The following is a 14,369-nucleotide window of genomic DNA, read 5'->3' as shown; positions in this document are numbered from 1 at the left end:
TGGTCACTTCAAAGCGCTTTTGATCGTTTTTGATTTCACATTCAATTTTATATCTGCCCGCTTTGTTTCGCTCATTCTCGGCGAAAACTACAAAAAATTGCTTCGATTTTCGAGCATTTTCTGGAAGACAGCATCTTAATTTGAAGATTTATTTCAAGCACCGGAAGCGGAGCACCCTCCTCCGCGAAAAAAGAGTTGATTGTCCCGAATCGAAATCGCATATAATGGTCATATAGGTACATATATGTATATGGTTAGGAACATAGCCATAATTGACGCTGATTGTCCACGGTTACTTGCTTAATTCTGATTTCTCACTTTCGGGCGGGGGCATTGGAATCGAAATCAGTGGAATCAATCGATCAAGATCGAGGAAATGCGGGAGGATTGAACCCTTAAAATGTACTCATAAAAACTTATAAAAAGAACTGGGCTGAACTAAAGAAAGTTCTTAAGATTTAGGCATAACTTAGATGTAGAGATGAAAAATCTAAATTAATAGTTCATTAGATTTATATAGGTTAGTTAATACAACATATGCATACATCTTAAAAAATCATATAATATTATTAGCAATCATTAAGTAGGAATGTATTTTATCTTTCAAAAATCCGAAGCTTTTATTTAAAACCATTCAAATTAAAAGTATCAATGATACCTCTTCTTGCCAAGAAGAAACCGTAACGCTTTTAACTGATACCATTTGGTAATCCTCTTAGCAAACCCAAAAAACCCTGCAAAAATGTTGTGTAAATTCAATAGAAACTATTGAAAATCGGAAAAGTTTCCGATGGGTGTGCATTTTGTGTTGAAAACCATGAAATTGTTATTAATGTCTCGACAAACAGCCGGCAGCCAGTGGCCATCATCATCGCATTAGGAACAATGAAAAGCAAAAGTAAATCGAAATCGTAGCAAAGTTGAAGACACTGCACTGGAGAAATGTTCATCATCATCAGTGGAGGTAGCAGCAGCAGCAACAGCATCCGCAGCAGCAACAGCAACTGCAGCAATATCGGTGGTGGCATCATTATCATGGCCACGATCATCGACAAGTGGTGAACAATTGAAAAGTGCTTTTGCTTTGCTCTTGGGGGAACACGTGCCGGGTCTTTTTGGATTTTTATTTTTTTTTATACTTCTTTTTTTTTTGTGGACTGCTATCGATCTTGAGTGCCGGTGTACCTGTCGCTGCCGCCACGCCTACCGCCCCCCGGCCCATCGCATGTACACTGCCCTATAAACACACATGCACACAGGTGCCCAAAATGCCCGCAAATAACAGTTAACAGTTGCCGCCGGAGATCTTAAACTTTCATTTATACAATTGTCTTCAAACTGTGCAGCGCTTGCCGCTGCTCCAAAATGAAAGTCGGAACAAAATGGATTTGCTTTTCGGAATTTTTGTCCAACAGAAGGCATACACACAACCAAAAATAAAAAAAAATTTAAAAAATTAAAGAGAGAGGGGGAATAAAGCATCATTCTGCTGCTGTGTTTGTTCGTTTTGGGCCACTAGTTTATTGCAGTTTTGCGGCCATGTGCCAAAGGAAAGGTATGCGTACCTTTCGTATCCACTTCTGGCCAATATCTCGTATAATCTAAATGTGCTTTTCATTTCTGCCTTTTTTCGGGATTTCTGCACGGGAATCGCTCTCCATCTCTTTTTGCCCGATCAACTTTCGCCGCAGAATTTGCAAAAAACAAAAAAAAAAAAACGGAGAGTTGTTGCCCTTTCATGGTTCTCTGCCCATCTTGGGACCCTATTCCTGCCCAGGGTCATTGAACGAAGGTTTTGGCCAACCAAAAAAAAACACACTCAAAGTAAAAAATAAAGAAATAGCAGCCCAAACTGGTTATTATAATTTTTCGGCTTTCGCAGAATCGCACGCAGCTGCCCGGACAGCGTCCCCCATTAGGTTGGCCCCATTCCCGGGCCGATGGGTCCAGGAACTGGGCTTGGCCACATGACAGCCCCCCGTCCCAACCCCGAATAGGCTATACACTGACAGAAAACTCCTTCTAGTCGCCAATCAGTGATGAAGCATTGACCATTTGTAGGTATCCTTTCCATTAAGCAACAAATGAATTTCCCACTCTTTTCAAACTGCATAAGTTGCATTAACTTACCTACTAAAACTTAAATCCTTAAAATCTTTATTATCTCTTTTGACATCTTATTCATCACTTAATTCATTATAGTTCAGTATAGTAACCTGTATTGTCTTCAGGTGTAACTTCTTCGGGTATTTGGCTTCGTGACAAATATGAATATTTTTTGAGAGCATGAAGTGGATTGCGCAGGAGGGAAGGGGTCCAGTCACGGGCAACCACATCCACATCCACATCCCCATTTCCATGCCCATTCCCAACTCGAACTGCACAGCCTCATCCCGATGCCAAGTACCAATCCACATCGGAGCACCGCGAACGCGGAAGTATTTAACGTGTTTGTTTGTCCATGCCAATTCCATGGCTTCTGCCGCATTTTCAGCTCCAGCCTCGAATTCTGGACTGGAGTTGGAGCTGCCATGGAGGCTATGGAAATGGAGCTGCGATGCTCGGGAGCAGTGGATTGCTTGCTGGCTCTTTCATTTGGGTTTGGTGAAAAGTGTTTTGTATGCAAATCATTGAAATTACATATTATGGCCAGTCTTGCAGTAAGTAGCAGTTGGCCTCAAACCGAACCCACTGACATGCACGGTGCAACTGGGCAAGTGGGCAACCTGGAGCACACAATCGCTGGCCGGCGATGAAGACCTCAAATGGCCAATGGAGAATGGCGAACGGGTGGAAAGCAATTGGCTGAGAACTGGCCACGACAGATCGTAAATTCATTAGGGCAATGTTTTCGGGAGGTCTGGCAGCTGCAGTCGATGTCTCAGTTGGGTGCCCAGAAAAAAAAAACACGGAGTACGGGGTAGCCAAAAACCAAGCCGAAATTCAACTGACGCCTCCTTAGGAAATGCCATGAACCTAAATTTTAAGTCTAGTTTACGAGGTTGAACTGGTTGCACACAGCAATTTAAAACGTATGTGCTGCAGTCACAAAAACTGGAGCAAATATATTATAAAGAATAAAAAGCAAACATCAACTAATAGAACCGCTACTCAGCTATTAATTGAATTTATTCCATCAAATTAACTTAACAAGACAATTATTGCATTCATAAAAGCAAATTACCAAACTGAAAGGACAACAACAATGATTAAAACTCTGTTCCAAATTCCAGGAATATCGCAGTGTGCCAAGTTTGCGCTGATCTTTTAGTGTCCATTAGATGATGATCTTCTCTCGGTTTTATTTCTGTAGTTAAATCTCCTCTTACGACCAATCAATAGCATTATCCTTAGAAAGTGCACCGCTGCGCCATTAGGAAGCGTCAATCAATTGCAGCACAATTTCTCTGCCACACACGCACATACCAAGGCAAATGGGGCGTATGAGCAATTTCTAGTGCGAAAAGGAAGCGCGAGGGGGGATGGCATACTAAGTCGACTTTAATTAAAATGACAGACCATTAGAAAACGATTTGCCCAGATGAATATTTTTACGACTTGATTTGGCGCAATTGGAAAATGGGAAAACTGCAATTGGGCGAGTATGCGGTTCAGCTGGAGGAAAACTGCGGCCATGGGGCGCAAAAGGGGCGGGTTCGGGGCTTCCGTTGCAGCGAAACGAAAACTGATCATTAAAATGCACAGTTGAAAACGCAGGTGAAATCTCATCTTGTGGCTCTTGCGGTTTAACAGACACCATACCATGGCATATATACCATATATACATACTGTACAGAACTGTTCCATCTGACGCTTTCTACGATTGAATAATGCTGTGGATTCATTAGGGCCGCGTGGTAGTAAGAGGCTCTTCTTTTTGATCGAAGCATACATTAATTGATTTGTTTCGTAACCGAAATTAGGTAATTCGAAAGAGCGAAGAAGCAGCGAGGAAAACATTTAAACGCTCAAATCTTCTTCGGACTTGGGGCACACGTGAAAGTTCATAAACGAAAGCAAAACGTAAGCTAAACATTTTGTTTGTAGCGCGTATGGTCAGCAATGTCATTAAACAAAATGAAGCAGAACAGCGTTTGGGCCATGAAAGGCTTTTAACGCGTCCAAAAAGGGTGGGGATCGGGGGAGGGGGGTGGGGAGTGTGGACGCTGAAGATGATGATGATCATTAAATGCCAAAAAATGACCGCCGAATGAATGCAGCGAATGAAATGCCCATAGTGACCAGAGTCAAATTATAGCAAAAGCAAAGCTAAAACTTTAATGTTTCGAATGCTTCGTTTCGTTATCGTTTCTCATTTCTCCTCGACGAGCATGAGTATGAGTATATTAAAAGTGAAAACATGTAGCCGCTCTGCTCAACGCATTTGATTTCATTCCCTTGGCAAGGGACAGCATAGCCAAATTGGCATACAAATTGCGTATACGTAATTTTAATTGATCATTTAAGCGATTTAGTTTCTGTTTCTTGTTGCCCGCTTTATGTAAGCAACGCTTTTCGACTCTTTCCCGGTATTATGCTAATTTTGTTGCGCATTTAGAAGGATTAATGAACACCATTGACGGATGGATGAGTAAAAGTTGGCAATATGGTATGACACATTACCTAATCGTCGTCTGTGGATCACCAGAGCAACTTTCGTATGCAAATATAATCATTAATGAAGCAACGAATGTGGTGACAAGAATTCTTTATTTACATTAATTTTATGGGGATCTTGAAAGTGAAAGCAAATAGAATAGAATGTATCTTAGAATTCTATATAGTTGTCCATTTGATTAATTTAAGCCAACATTTCCCATCGAAATCCGATTGACCGGCATCTCTGAAAATTCCTTCTCTTCTCTGGGCAAATTTAAAAAATGCTGGAAGCAAGTGAAAGTGCCCAAAGACACATTCAATTTCGAATAATTTCGCTATCAATTAATAAAACCCGCAACGTGCATGAATGAGCGAATGCGAATGCGAATGCTGTGCTCTGCTCTACTGGAAAAGATTAATTGCCGGCCACGTTGAGGAGGCATCATTAGCACATCATTACTGTCCCCCAGCTGAAAATCGTAATGATTACTTTGGACATTTGAATGGGAAGTCTGGCGGCTTTTTGCGGCGAGAAAAGTGCTTCGAAAGCGAAGGTTGCCCGGTTCCACGGTTCCATGCGCTACACGGTTCCTTCCTCGCCAAACAAACCATGATGCTTTCAAAACTGCACGGATCCGCAATAGAAGGCCTGCCCTCCAGCACTCGTGGGCAATATCTCTTACCAAAAAATAAAATCCGAGGAAGGTCTCATGCTGCGTAAGCGTTTTAGCGTAAAACGATGAAAGTGCTGCCTGTCGGAAAGCACTTAAAGAAATATTGTGATTTATACCACTACTTATTTGCTTACTATTTTCAATAGAATAGTGCCTAGAAAGGAACTTAATCAATAAACAAATATTTAAATGAGTACATTAATTATTCATCTTGAAAATATCCTAAAATAGACCACTTCTTCGGATGCAAGATCACACTTTTTCGAAAGAGAACATAAGTAGTTGAAAATTCACTTTTATTCTTCTTCATTAATATTATTAAACTTATTTTTTTCAGTGCTTATTTAAATGCTTCTTGGTGGCATTTCTCCTTGCCATGATGCTCAACTATTGCCGGGCTGAATAATGATGGAAACGAAAAGCATGTAAAACACCGCACAAAAATCAATTGGAAATTTTACTTTCGACGACAAAAAGACAGATCTCGAATGGAGGCGGAAGATGAGGCTCTATCCCAAAAAAAAAAAACAAAAATGAGATAGACAATGTGGAACTATTTGCGCTGTCCTATGCTGTATAATTAAATTTCTTTTCAGTTTGATTTTCACCCTCCAAAGTACAAGTCATTCGAAAGACAGAGATCCCAATGCCGTGAAGGGTTTAAGCAAAACTTCAGGCCTGTCATGGCCGCAATGAATTTGGCATTTGGCTGTGATGCCAAAAACCAGAAACGAACTGCCACAAATGTATTTTTATAATATTCCACGAAAAGAGGGCTTCTTTCATTGGCCAAAGAAATGAGAAAATAATTATACAACCGATGAGCTAAAAATAAACTTTATAATTCCAAGCCAAAAATCTCTTCCTGTAATCAAGGGTTAAATCTTCGCAGAAATCAATAAGATTGATAGGTAGGAAACTAAGCAGTGATCAATAATTTCATTAAAAATTAAAGTTTGTAAAAGTAAAGCCAAGTTGTTTAAGGAACAGTCACTGAAATATGTTAATATAAATATATATTCTTAATGTTTGCCAAAAGTCACTTCCTGCCCCACGTTGCCTGTCTCCTCTTCATTGTCCTGCCTTCGGGCCACTCTCCGATCCCAATCCCAAACCAAATCCCAATGCCATTCCCCATCCTAGAACCCCAAGCGCTTTCAACATTTCCGCTGCAGCTTCAATTACTTTCGAGCCGGTGGAAAATTTGCATACAACCAGATGGAACACATGAATTAATATTTGGCTATTGGCCATATTTAGCTGACACAACAATAGAAGCAGTCCATGTCTGGCATTAACCATGTGAAAGCCGAAAGCCAACCAGCCAGCCAGTCAGCCAAGATCGCCGGTTCGAGAGCGCATTAATGATTTCTCACATGGAGCTGGATGCAAAACCGAAACCGAAGTAGCGAATTCCAAGTTGCGTAGCTGTGATCTTGGCCCTTGGACTCCTGAACGCATGTGGATGTCTCTGGGCCTGGTCGATACATTGACCCAGTGGACAATTGGTATGCAATGCGGCTGCACTACGTTGGCAAGCTCAGTGGCGAAATGGGAAAAACAAATGCCCTGGCATTGCTTTCGATTTTGAATGATTTCGCACACGATTGCAGAAAGTACACTCACTAAATAAATTAGTAGTTAAATATCTCTAAAAATATGTCTTATTTGTGTTTTTTGAAAATGCATTGGGAATTTTGTAGGTTAATATTTATTTCCTGCATTTTATGACTGCATTGCAGGGTATGAACATATTCGACGTTAACCAATTAACTTGCACTCATATTCACGTGCTGCATTCATTTTCAACAGCCATTCACAATATCTGCAAGTTATTGGCAAGGTTTCCTAGTTGACAACGTCAACGCCTTTCACCTGATGGACTGATGAACAATGCTTCGCCGTCTGAATCAGACGGGCAGTCAAATTAAAAACCAATCAAATCGATGGGAAGTAAATGATGCCGCATAAGACGAAGACGAACCCAAGTCCAGTGCCTCAGTAGCCCACATCGTCAATGGTGGGCTAAGATCTGGCTATTTTTGTAGCGGCTTAGCATAAATTTGCATAAGCAGTAAAGTCCGATACATAACTGTAAACACAATGAAACGAGCGCTTGATAAATAACATGAAAAAGCCTTCTAGAAGATCGAAGAAGCGACCACGCCAAGAAAGTGATATGGAGCAGATGGAGCAGTCCAAGATTTCCTTTCCATGCATTCTACTCGTAAAAGACATTTGCATCTGGGCTGGGCGAGAAATGAAATATGTGCCATACCAGATCGGCAATGCGATTAAGATATCAACTTTGGTATGAGTCTCCCCTCACCTACCAAAAAAAAATCAGCTCCACAAAGATTGGAGATGAGTTGAAAGCGCTTTAAATATTTGGAGTGCTGAGTGATGAGACCTGGAGAAATTGAGACGAAACTTCAAAGTGGGATGACACCTGGTCCCAGCTCGGGCCATTCTGATACTGCTACTCCTGTGCAAAAGTATCATTATAGTCATATTTATATAAAATATATAGAAATCTTTATGATATACTTATGGCGATTTCTTTGAACTCAGTCATACAGCTTAGAAGACTTGATATGTTGGTCTGCCGTTCAGCACGCTCCCATCGCTAGCTCCATTGAAATGGAAACTGGCCAGGCTTACTAGCTCACTAGCTAACTGGCTAACTGACCAACTGACTGACTGACTGACAGCCACACATCGTCTTTAGAAATGGCGCACAAAAGACAAGCTGCTGCTGCTGTTCAGCATAGGAGTTGGTTCGTTTTGGTCTGTTTTTTTTTTGTTTTTTTGTTGCGTATGTTGTTTTTGTTTTCTTCTTCTGTTTGACGAAATTGACTTTCTCCATTCAATATAATTAATAGTAATATTCCGATGCCTTGGCTACACACACGTCTTCAGAATGGTAACAGCCAAAGACACCCGGCCGCTTGGAATGTGGACAGGAAGTAATTTGTTATTGCAGGCGTGCATTAGAGATCGAAAGGCGTTCAAAAATCCATAACATCACAGCGAGATCCGCTGCACGTGCACGGCATCTCAGTGGGTGAATTCCTCGTGGGGGCCAAAAGGAATTCGCACCGCACCACGGGGCGTATGGGTAACAAGTGAAAAGTGTGGAATGCTAGCCGTTCACCCGGGCGGATGAGTGATGTGCGCCGGTATTTACGAGCATTTTTCTATACGTATTTAAAGATCTGCCACATATTGTTATTTATGCAAATTGTCTTCATTCGAGGGCGCTGGCTACTGCTCACTTTCAAAACGACAGACAGAAAGCATATTTAGCTAATATTTAGGATGGCTTCTTCTGCTGCTTTTACTTTTCTCCTTAGCATTCCGCTGGCTGAAACTAAAAGTAGTTTACCAGACGCTTCTGTCTTAGGTTTAATTTTGTTTTTTTTGCCATCTGTTTACATAACGAGGAACCACAAAAAAAAAGTAATAGTTTAACAATGCCAACTAACAAATAAGGCAGTGCGGGCACGCACTCCACGAAACTATCTGCCATCCGATGTGTGAATGATGTGCCTGGGCAAGAGCAAGTGGCCAAGTGGCAACCAGTGGCCATTTCACGTTCATTGACATGGCTAATGGCGGGTACTGGTGGCTTAGACTCCATCCAGCGAGCTGAAGTGAAGTGGTGCAGGGCAGAAAACCAAAGCACGTTTACATTGAGGTTTCGCCGGCACGCGTTTATTTTACCTGAGAGGATGGGCCAAAACCGAATATGTTATTTAATGCATTGGCATGCACAAATTAAGACTCGTTATAATTGGGGGTTATATAAGCGCGCATAAACGGCGCTTATCTAATGCCATACGGCAAAAGCAAAGAAAGCGTCGCAATTAGACGAGTTTTCTAGCCAGTTTTTGTCAAATAATAGGCCCAAGATCGAGTGATTTTCATGCGTGTTCGGTTGGCTGTCGCCGCATTTGATGTTTTCCAGCCGCGTTGTTTGAAAATGCCCATCGGGTGCGGTCCCTAATGAGATGGGTAACTATTTATCTAGGCGGGAAAAATAAAATATGTAATTTTGTGCGATAAGAATAACAACGGAGCATGTAAAAGAGCATTTTCTTGTTTCTTCATTCAATAACTAATTCAATGATTTCATTATCATTACTGAATATCTCACATTCATTTCAACTATCCAAACTATGCGAAAGAACGTAGCATTCGCGTCTTAATGGCAGCACACTTTCGCACATTAAAGGCGGTCACAACAAAAGATGGCAATTTTATTTTTTTTTTTTTGCATACTTAAGGCCAGTTAAACGGCGCCGGCTAACATTTCACTTTTGGAGCACATTTTATGGATTTTCTTTTAGCGCCATTAAAGCAAACGAACGCACGCTGCTCTCACAATTGAGAATTCAAATTTTATGTTTGGCGGTTTAGCAAGACGAACTAAAGCTGAGTGCTGCAAAACTCGAGAGTAAAGCTCAAAAGTTCGAGGGAAAGCTCTTCGCAAGCAGCTGATTAATAACATGTTTTTATCTACGGAATTATCTTTCACACGCGCCACTTCTTGCTCTGTATTGTTGTCGTCGCCAAATCAGTTTCAGTTATTCGCTGCGTCTGATTGGGAGTGGTTCGCCATCTTTCGGTCTGCAATTCAATTAGTCTGTGTTTCTAACATTCTAAATCCGGCATTTTAAATATTCTGAAAGGTAAGTGGAGCATTCGTTTAGCGTTATATAAGCCGGTTCAAACTCCACGCCAAACACCCACACTTCTGATCGCATTCCGCCCAGCTATTTACTGCACTCAACGGCTGACTTGCAATTTATCTGAGCAAATAAAAAATGGTGGATTTCCAAATCGGTTGCGATACGTAAATTTGCCACAATCAAGCCTCCTTAATGCAAATAATTTGCGCTGTTTAACATTATGCATAACCTCTGGCCCAACCTATTTGGGCCCGAACTTTCCCCACCGGTCTGTTTTCATATGCATTTTATTTGTCTGCCGCTGTTTTTGTTTTTTCTTTGCACCGCTTTGCCTTCTCGAAAAAGAGAGATACAGATAAAAAAAAAGAGTGAACAGGCGGCAGGGAGAAAGAGAGGGGTATATGTGGAGAGAGAGAGACACGTAGCCCATTCGACAGGCCTTTTCCACCTGATTCTCCAGGTGCTGTCCAAAGTTTAATCTTGAATTCGTGTCGACAGTTTTAATTAAACCTATACAATTACTATGCATATCTACAAATAGATGCTTCGAGAAGATAGCTCGTATCTCATTGGGACTTTTGCATGCTCAATTTGAGTGCTTAAATATAAAATATTCTTTAAAAATTGGGTACTGTTTAGCAAAGCAAACCTTAGCTTCAACAGTCAACGTTTACTTTTCTCATTTATCAAACCAGAAAACAGACCTGTATACATGTAATTACTATTATTAGGTTATCGTAAACTTAAATTTGATAAGGACAGATGGGCAGTGTATTTTGCATTAACAGTTTTATAAAGTTCAAGGGTCAAAAGTCATCTTACTGTCTTTTAATTTCAACAATATATATTTCTGGTAATAGACAAAAAAGAAGATGAGAAAATATCAGATTGATTAGATCTAGAGAATTATTCGTCCCGTCATTACAAGCTTATTTACCAATCGCAAGTCTTATCAATATGGTACCATGCTCGAGGTCTCCCAGTTGGACTAGGAAAAAAACGCTTGTGAAATTCGTTTGGTGAAAGCATAAATATTTTTATTTTTCGACCGACTTCCTCATTTTTTCCCAGCCAATTGTGGGCGTGGCCTAAGCTTATGGCGTGTTCGGCGATCGCGCCACCTCGATATGTTAATTAGGTACATATGTACCTCTGAAGATTTAAAGATATTTATATTAAAGCCAGACGATGGGTCTATTAAAGATGAAAAGAAAAATCAAAAAAAAACATCACGCAATGGCTAGTATATTATAGAAGTGAATGGCATTGACTGAGAAGATAAGAATGGTAGACGTTTCGAGATAATCAGAGCGAGCCTCCCTTGCAACAAAAAAAAAAACGCATTGGCGCCCAAGTTCAAATATTATCTAAGCTTTGACATGTCACTTCGACTATCGTTATCGATAGTACCGCACGTACCAGCTGATATAGAATTCGAATAAAGTTGAATATATTAGCTAAACGCCACGCGCCTTTCTAATTTTTATTCCTTATCAAAACAAGTCGGCCGTGAACTTAGAATAAAAGTGGCTAGCCCGCAATAGTGGAAAAGTTTTTCGCCAGCTAATAAACGCAACAGTTGTCAATTGGAAGTGGTGGACAATGCCACCCGCAATGCGAAAACGATTGACAAGTCAGCCGGCGATAACGATTACATGTTTACGCGTTCGCCGAGTGCTTATTGTTTTTATACTCTTGTTACATTATTAATTAAAACGCTGTCTTTGAAGTGCGGCGAGTGCTTGTGAGAGCAGCTTATCAAAGTCCGAGGTTCTAAATCTTATCTGACTGGGCATTTAGAACGTTGTGATTACGCCGATTGCGCAACAATTTGACGATTGTACGCCACCCAAGAGAGTGGGAAACTGTAGCGCTTAACGGCACTTTACAGTTATCAGTTACGGTTAGAGCGCGTCTGACGCCCACAGCATTTCATTTTGCTTTGTCCGGAGATTTGTCGCTTTCCCGGGACTCCAGTGTCATATTGTGTCGTATTGTTCCACATTGGTGACAAACACTTTCGTCTCTCGTTTCCAGTCGTCGGTCGGTTCATTCATATTAATATTACCCGCATCCACATCCATCCGGTTGTAAAATGTTCGCCCTGCGCCGCACAGCCGCAATGATGACGTCGGTCCACCGGCAGCCGCATCTCAGCCAGGCCGTTTTCCGGGCCAATTTCGCCATCAGCGCCGCGGTAGGTCCTCCTTGTATCCACGTCCTCTGTCGCTCTAATATCTCTTTGCTTGCTAAATTTCGGAATAGGGTGTGTCGATGATCAGGATAAAAGTTCAGTGCAAAAGATATTTTGAATTTTTTGTAGTCGGTATTAATATTGAAATAAAAAACAATCAAGTAGTCACCTTAAGCAAGCCTGTTCTTTTGTTAGTATCGAAAAGATACGATTACTATATTGACTGTTTTTTTTTTTTTGTGTATACAAAAAATATGAAACAATTTTTCCTTAAGTTAATTAGCTATGATTGTCAAGTAGAGATCTTAATTTTTAAGATATTGAGCAAGTACCTTAATAATCATAGAAGCATAACGAAATATTAAATATTACAAAGTAAAGATAAGGGATTACTTTTGAAACACGGTGTGTTTTAATTTCCATCCATCAATATCGACCCACCCTATCCCAGGCGGATCAAAGTTCACTTTGCTTTGACCAGCTGTCAGTTTATTATCGTCATACATATAAGTTTCGCCTGTATCGCCTGTGTTTAGGACCCCAAAACCCACAAGATATCCATGGATAATGAAAGGATGTCCGCCGTGAGCGAGGTGAATACCCCAACACCGAAGCTTTCAGACACAAATCCATTTTTCATATAGCTAATAAGATTCCCATCCTGCCCTTCAAGCACTCAAGTGTGGTATGCTCTTCCGAACAGATGGCACAAAAGATCAAAGCCGGACCCGTTGTGGATGTCCTCGGTGACGAGATGACCCGCATCATCTGGGACTCCATTAAGGACAAACTGATTCTGCCCTTCTTGGACATTGAGCTTCATACCTACGATCTGGGTATTGAGCACCGTGATCAGACCGAGGACCAGGTCACCATTGACTGTGCTGAGGCCATCAAGAAGTACAACGTGGGCATCAAGTGCGCCACTATCACTCCCGACGAGAAGCGCGTGGAGGAGTTCAACCTGAAGAAGATGTGGAAGTCGCCCAACGGCACCATCCGTAACATCCTGGGAGGCACCGTCTTCCGTGAGGCAATCATTTGCAAGAACGTGCCCCGTCTGGTGACTGGCTGGCAGAAGCCCATCGTGATCGGTCGCCATGCCCACGCCGATCAGTACAAGGCTGTCGACTACGTGGTTCCCGGACCCGGAAAGCTGACCCTCACCTGGAAGGGTGCCGACGGTCAGGTCATCGATGAGGTGATCAATGACTTCAAGGGCCCTGGTATTGCCCTGGGTATGTTCAACACGGACGATTCCATTGTGGACTTTGCCCACGCCTCTTTCAAATTTGCTCTGGACCGCAAGCTGCCGCTGTACATGAGCACCAAGAACACCATTCTGAAGAAGTACGATGGTCGCTTCAAGGACATCTTCGAGGACCTGTACAACAAGCAGTACAAGAAGGAGTATGAGGCGGCGGGCATCTGGTATGAGCACCGCCTCATCGACGACATGGTTGCTTATGCCATGAAGTCGGAGGGTGGCTTCGTGTGGGCCTGCAAGAACTACGACGGTGATGTGCAGTCGGACTCCGTTGCCCAGGGCTACGGATCTCTGGGTCTGATGACCTCCGTGTTGCTTTGCCCCGATGGCAAGACCGTGGAGGCTGAAGCCGCTCACGGAACGGTCACGCGTCACTTCCGCTTCTACCAGCAGGGCAAGGAGACCTCCACCAACCCCATTGCCTCGATATTCGCCTGGACCCGTGGCCTGTTGCACCGTGCCAAGCTGGACAACAACGAGCCACTGAAGCAGTTTGCCGAGACTCTGGAGCAGGTGTGCATCGACACAATTGAGAGCGGCGCCATGACCAAGGATCTGGCCATCTGCATCAAGGGCAGCATTAACGCCGTGTCTCGCAAGGACTACCAGGAGACTTTTGAGTTCATTAACACGCTGGCCAAGAACCTGGAGACCGCCCTGACCAAGAATGCCGTTTCCGCCAAGTGACTATCCGGCACTCAGTCCGAGCAGCAGGCCTCGCATCTCTAGAGAACCACTCAGCGATGCCTCGTCCTCGTCACCATATTCACAATATTTCCATTCGTTTTTGTAGATGTGCATGTCCTAGGCTAAAAATCCATGTCCTCGATGCATGTTTCACACTGTTTCATTGTCTCTGCGAGACGCAAAAAAACCCTGATTTCCCTTTAACGTCTAACGGAAAAGAAATTTCAAATAAATGTATTTTTATACCGGACTCGAGA

The 14,369-nt window shown here is 42.2% G+C and overlaps 1 protein-coding gene across 4 annotated transcripts; it reads left to right on the top strand.

The window, feature by feature from the left end:
* Positions 1–9,808: 9,808 nt before the first annotated feature.
* Positions 9,809–14,362, top strand: LOC6737269 (isocitrate dehydrogenase [NADP] cytoplasmic). 4 transcript variants are annotated; one of them, XM_016169948.3, is made up of 4 exons: positions 9,848–9,964; positions 12,002–12,161; positions 12,695–12,751; positions 12,832–14,362. In XM_016169948.3, exons 2-4 carry the CDS (start codon positions 12,060–12,062, stop codon positions 14,110–14,112), a joined length of 1,440 nt encoding a protein of 479 aa, XP_016030978.1. In that variant the 5' UTR covers positions 9,848–9,964; positions 12,002–12,059; the 3' UTR covers positions 14,113–14,362. The 4 variants fall into 4 exon arrangements, with proteins under 4 accessions (XP_016030977.1, XP_016030978.1, XP_016030981.1 ...); XM_016169951.3 differs by having other exon boundaries at positions 9,849–9,964; positions 12,862–14,362; XM_044923041.1 differs by lacking the exon at positions 12,695–12,751 and having other exon boundaries at positions 9,849–9,964; positions 12,862–14,362.
* Positions 14,363–14,369: the final 7 nt, after the last annotated feature.

Source organism: Drosophila simulans, chromosome 3L, assembly GCF_016746395.2.
Source record: "Drosophila simulans strain w501 chromosome 3L, Prin_Dsim_3.1, whole genome shotgun sequence".
Lineage (NCBI taxonomy): Eukaryota > Metazoa > Arthropoda > Insecta > Diptera > Drosophilidae > Drosophila > Drosophila simulans.
This window is presented reverse-complemented; position numbering and strand designations above follow the sequence as displayed.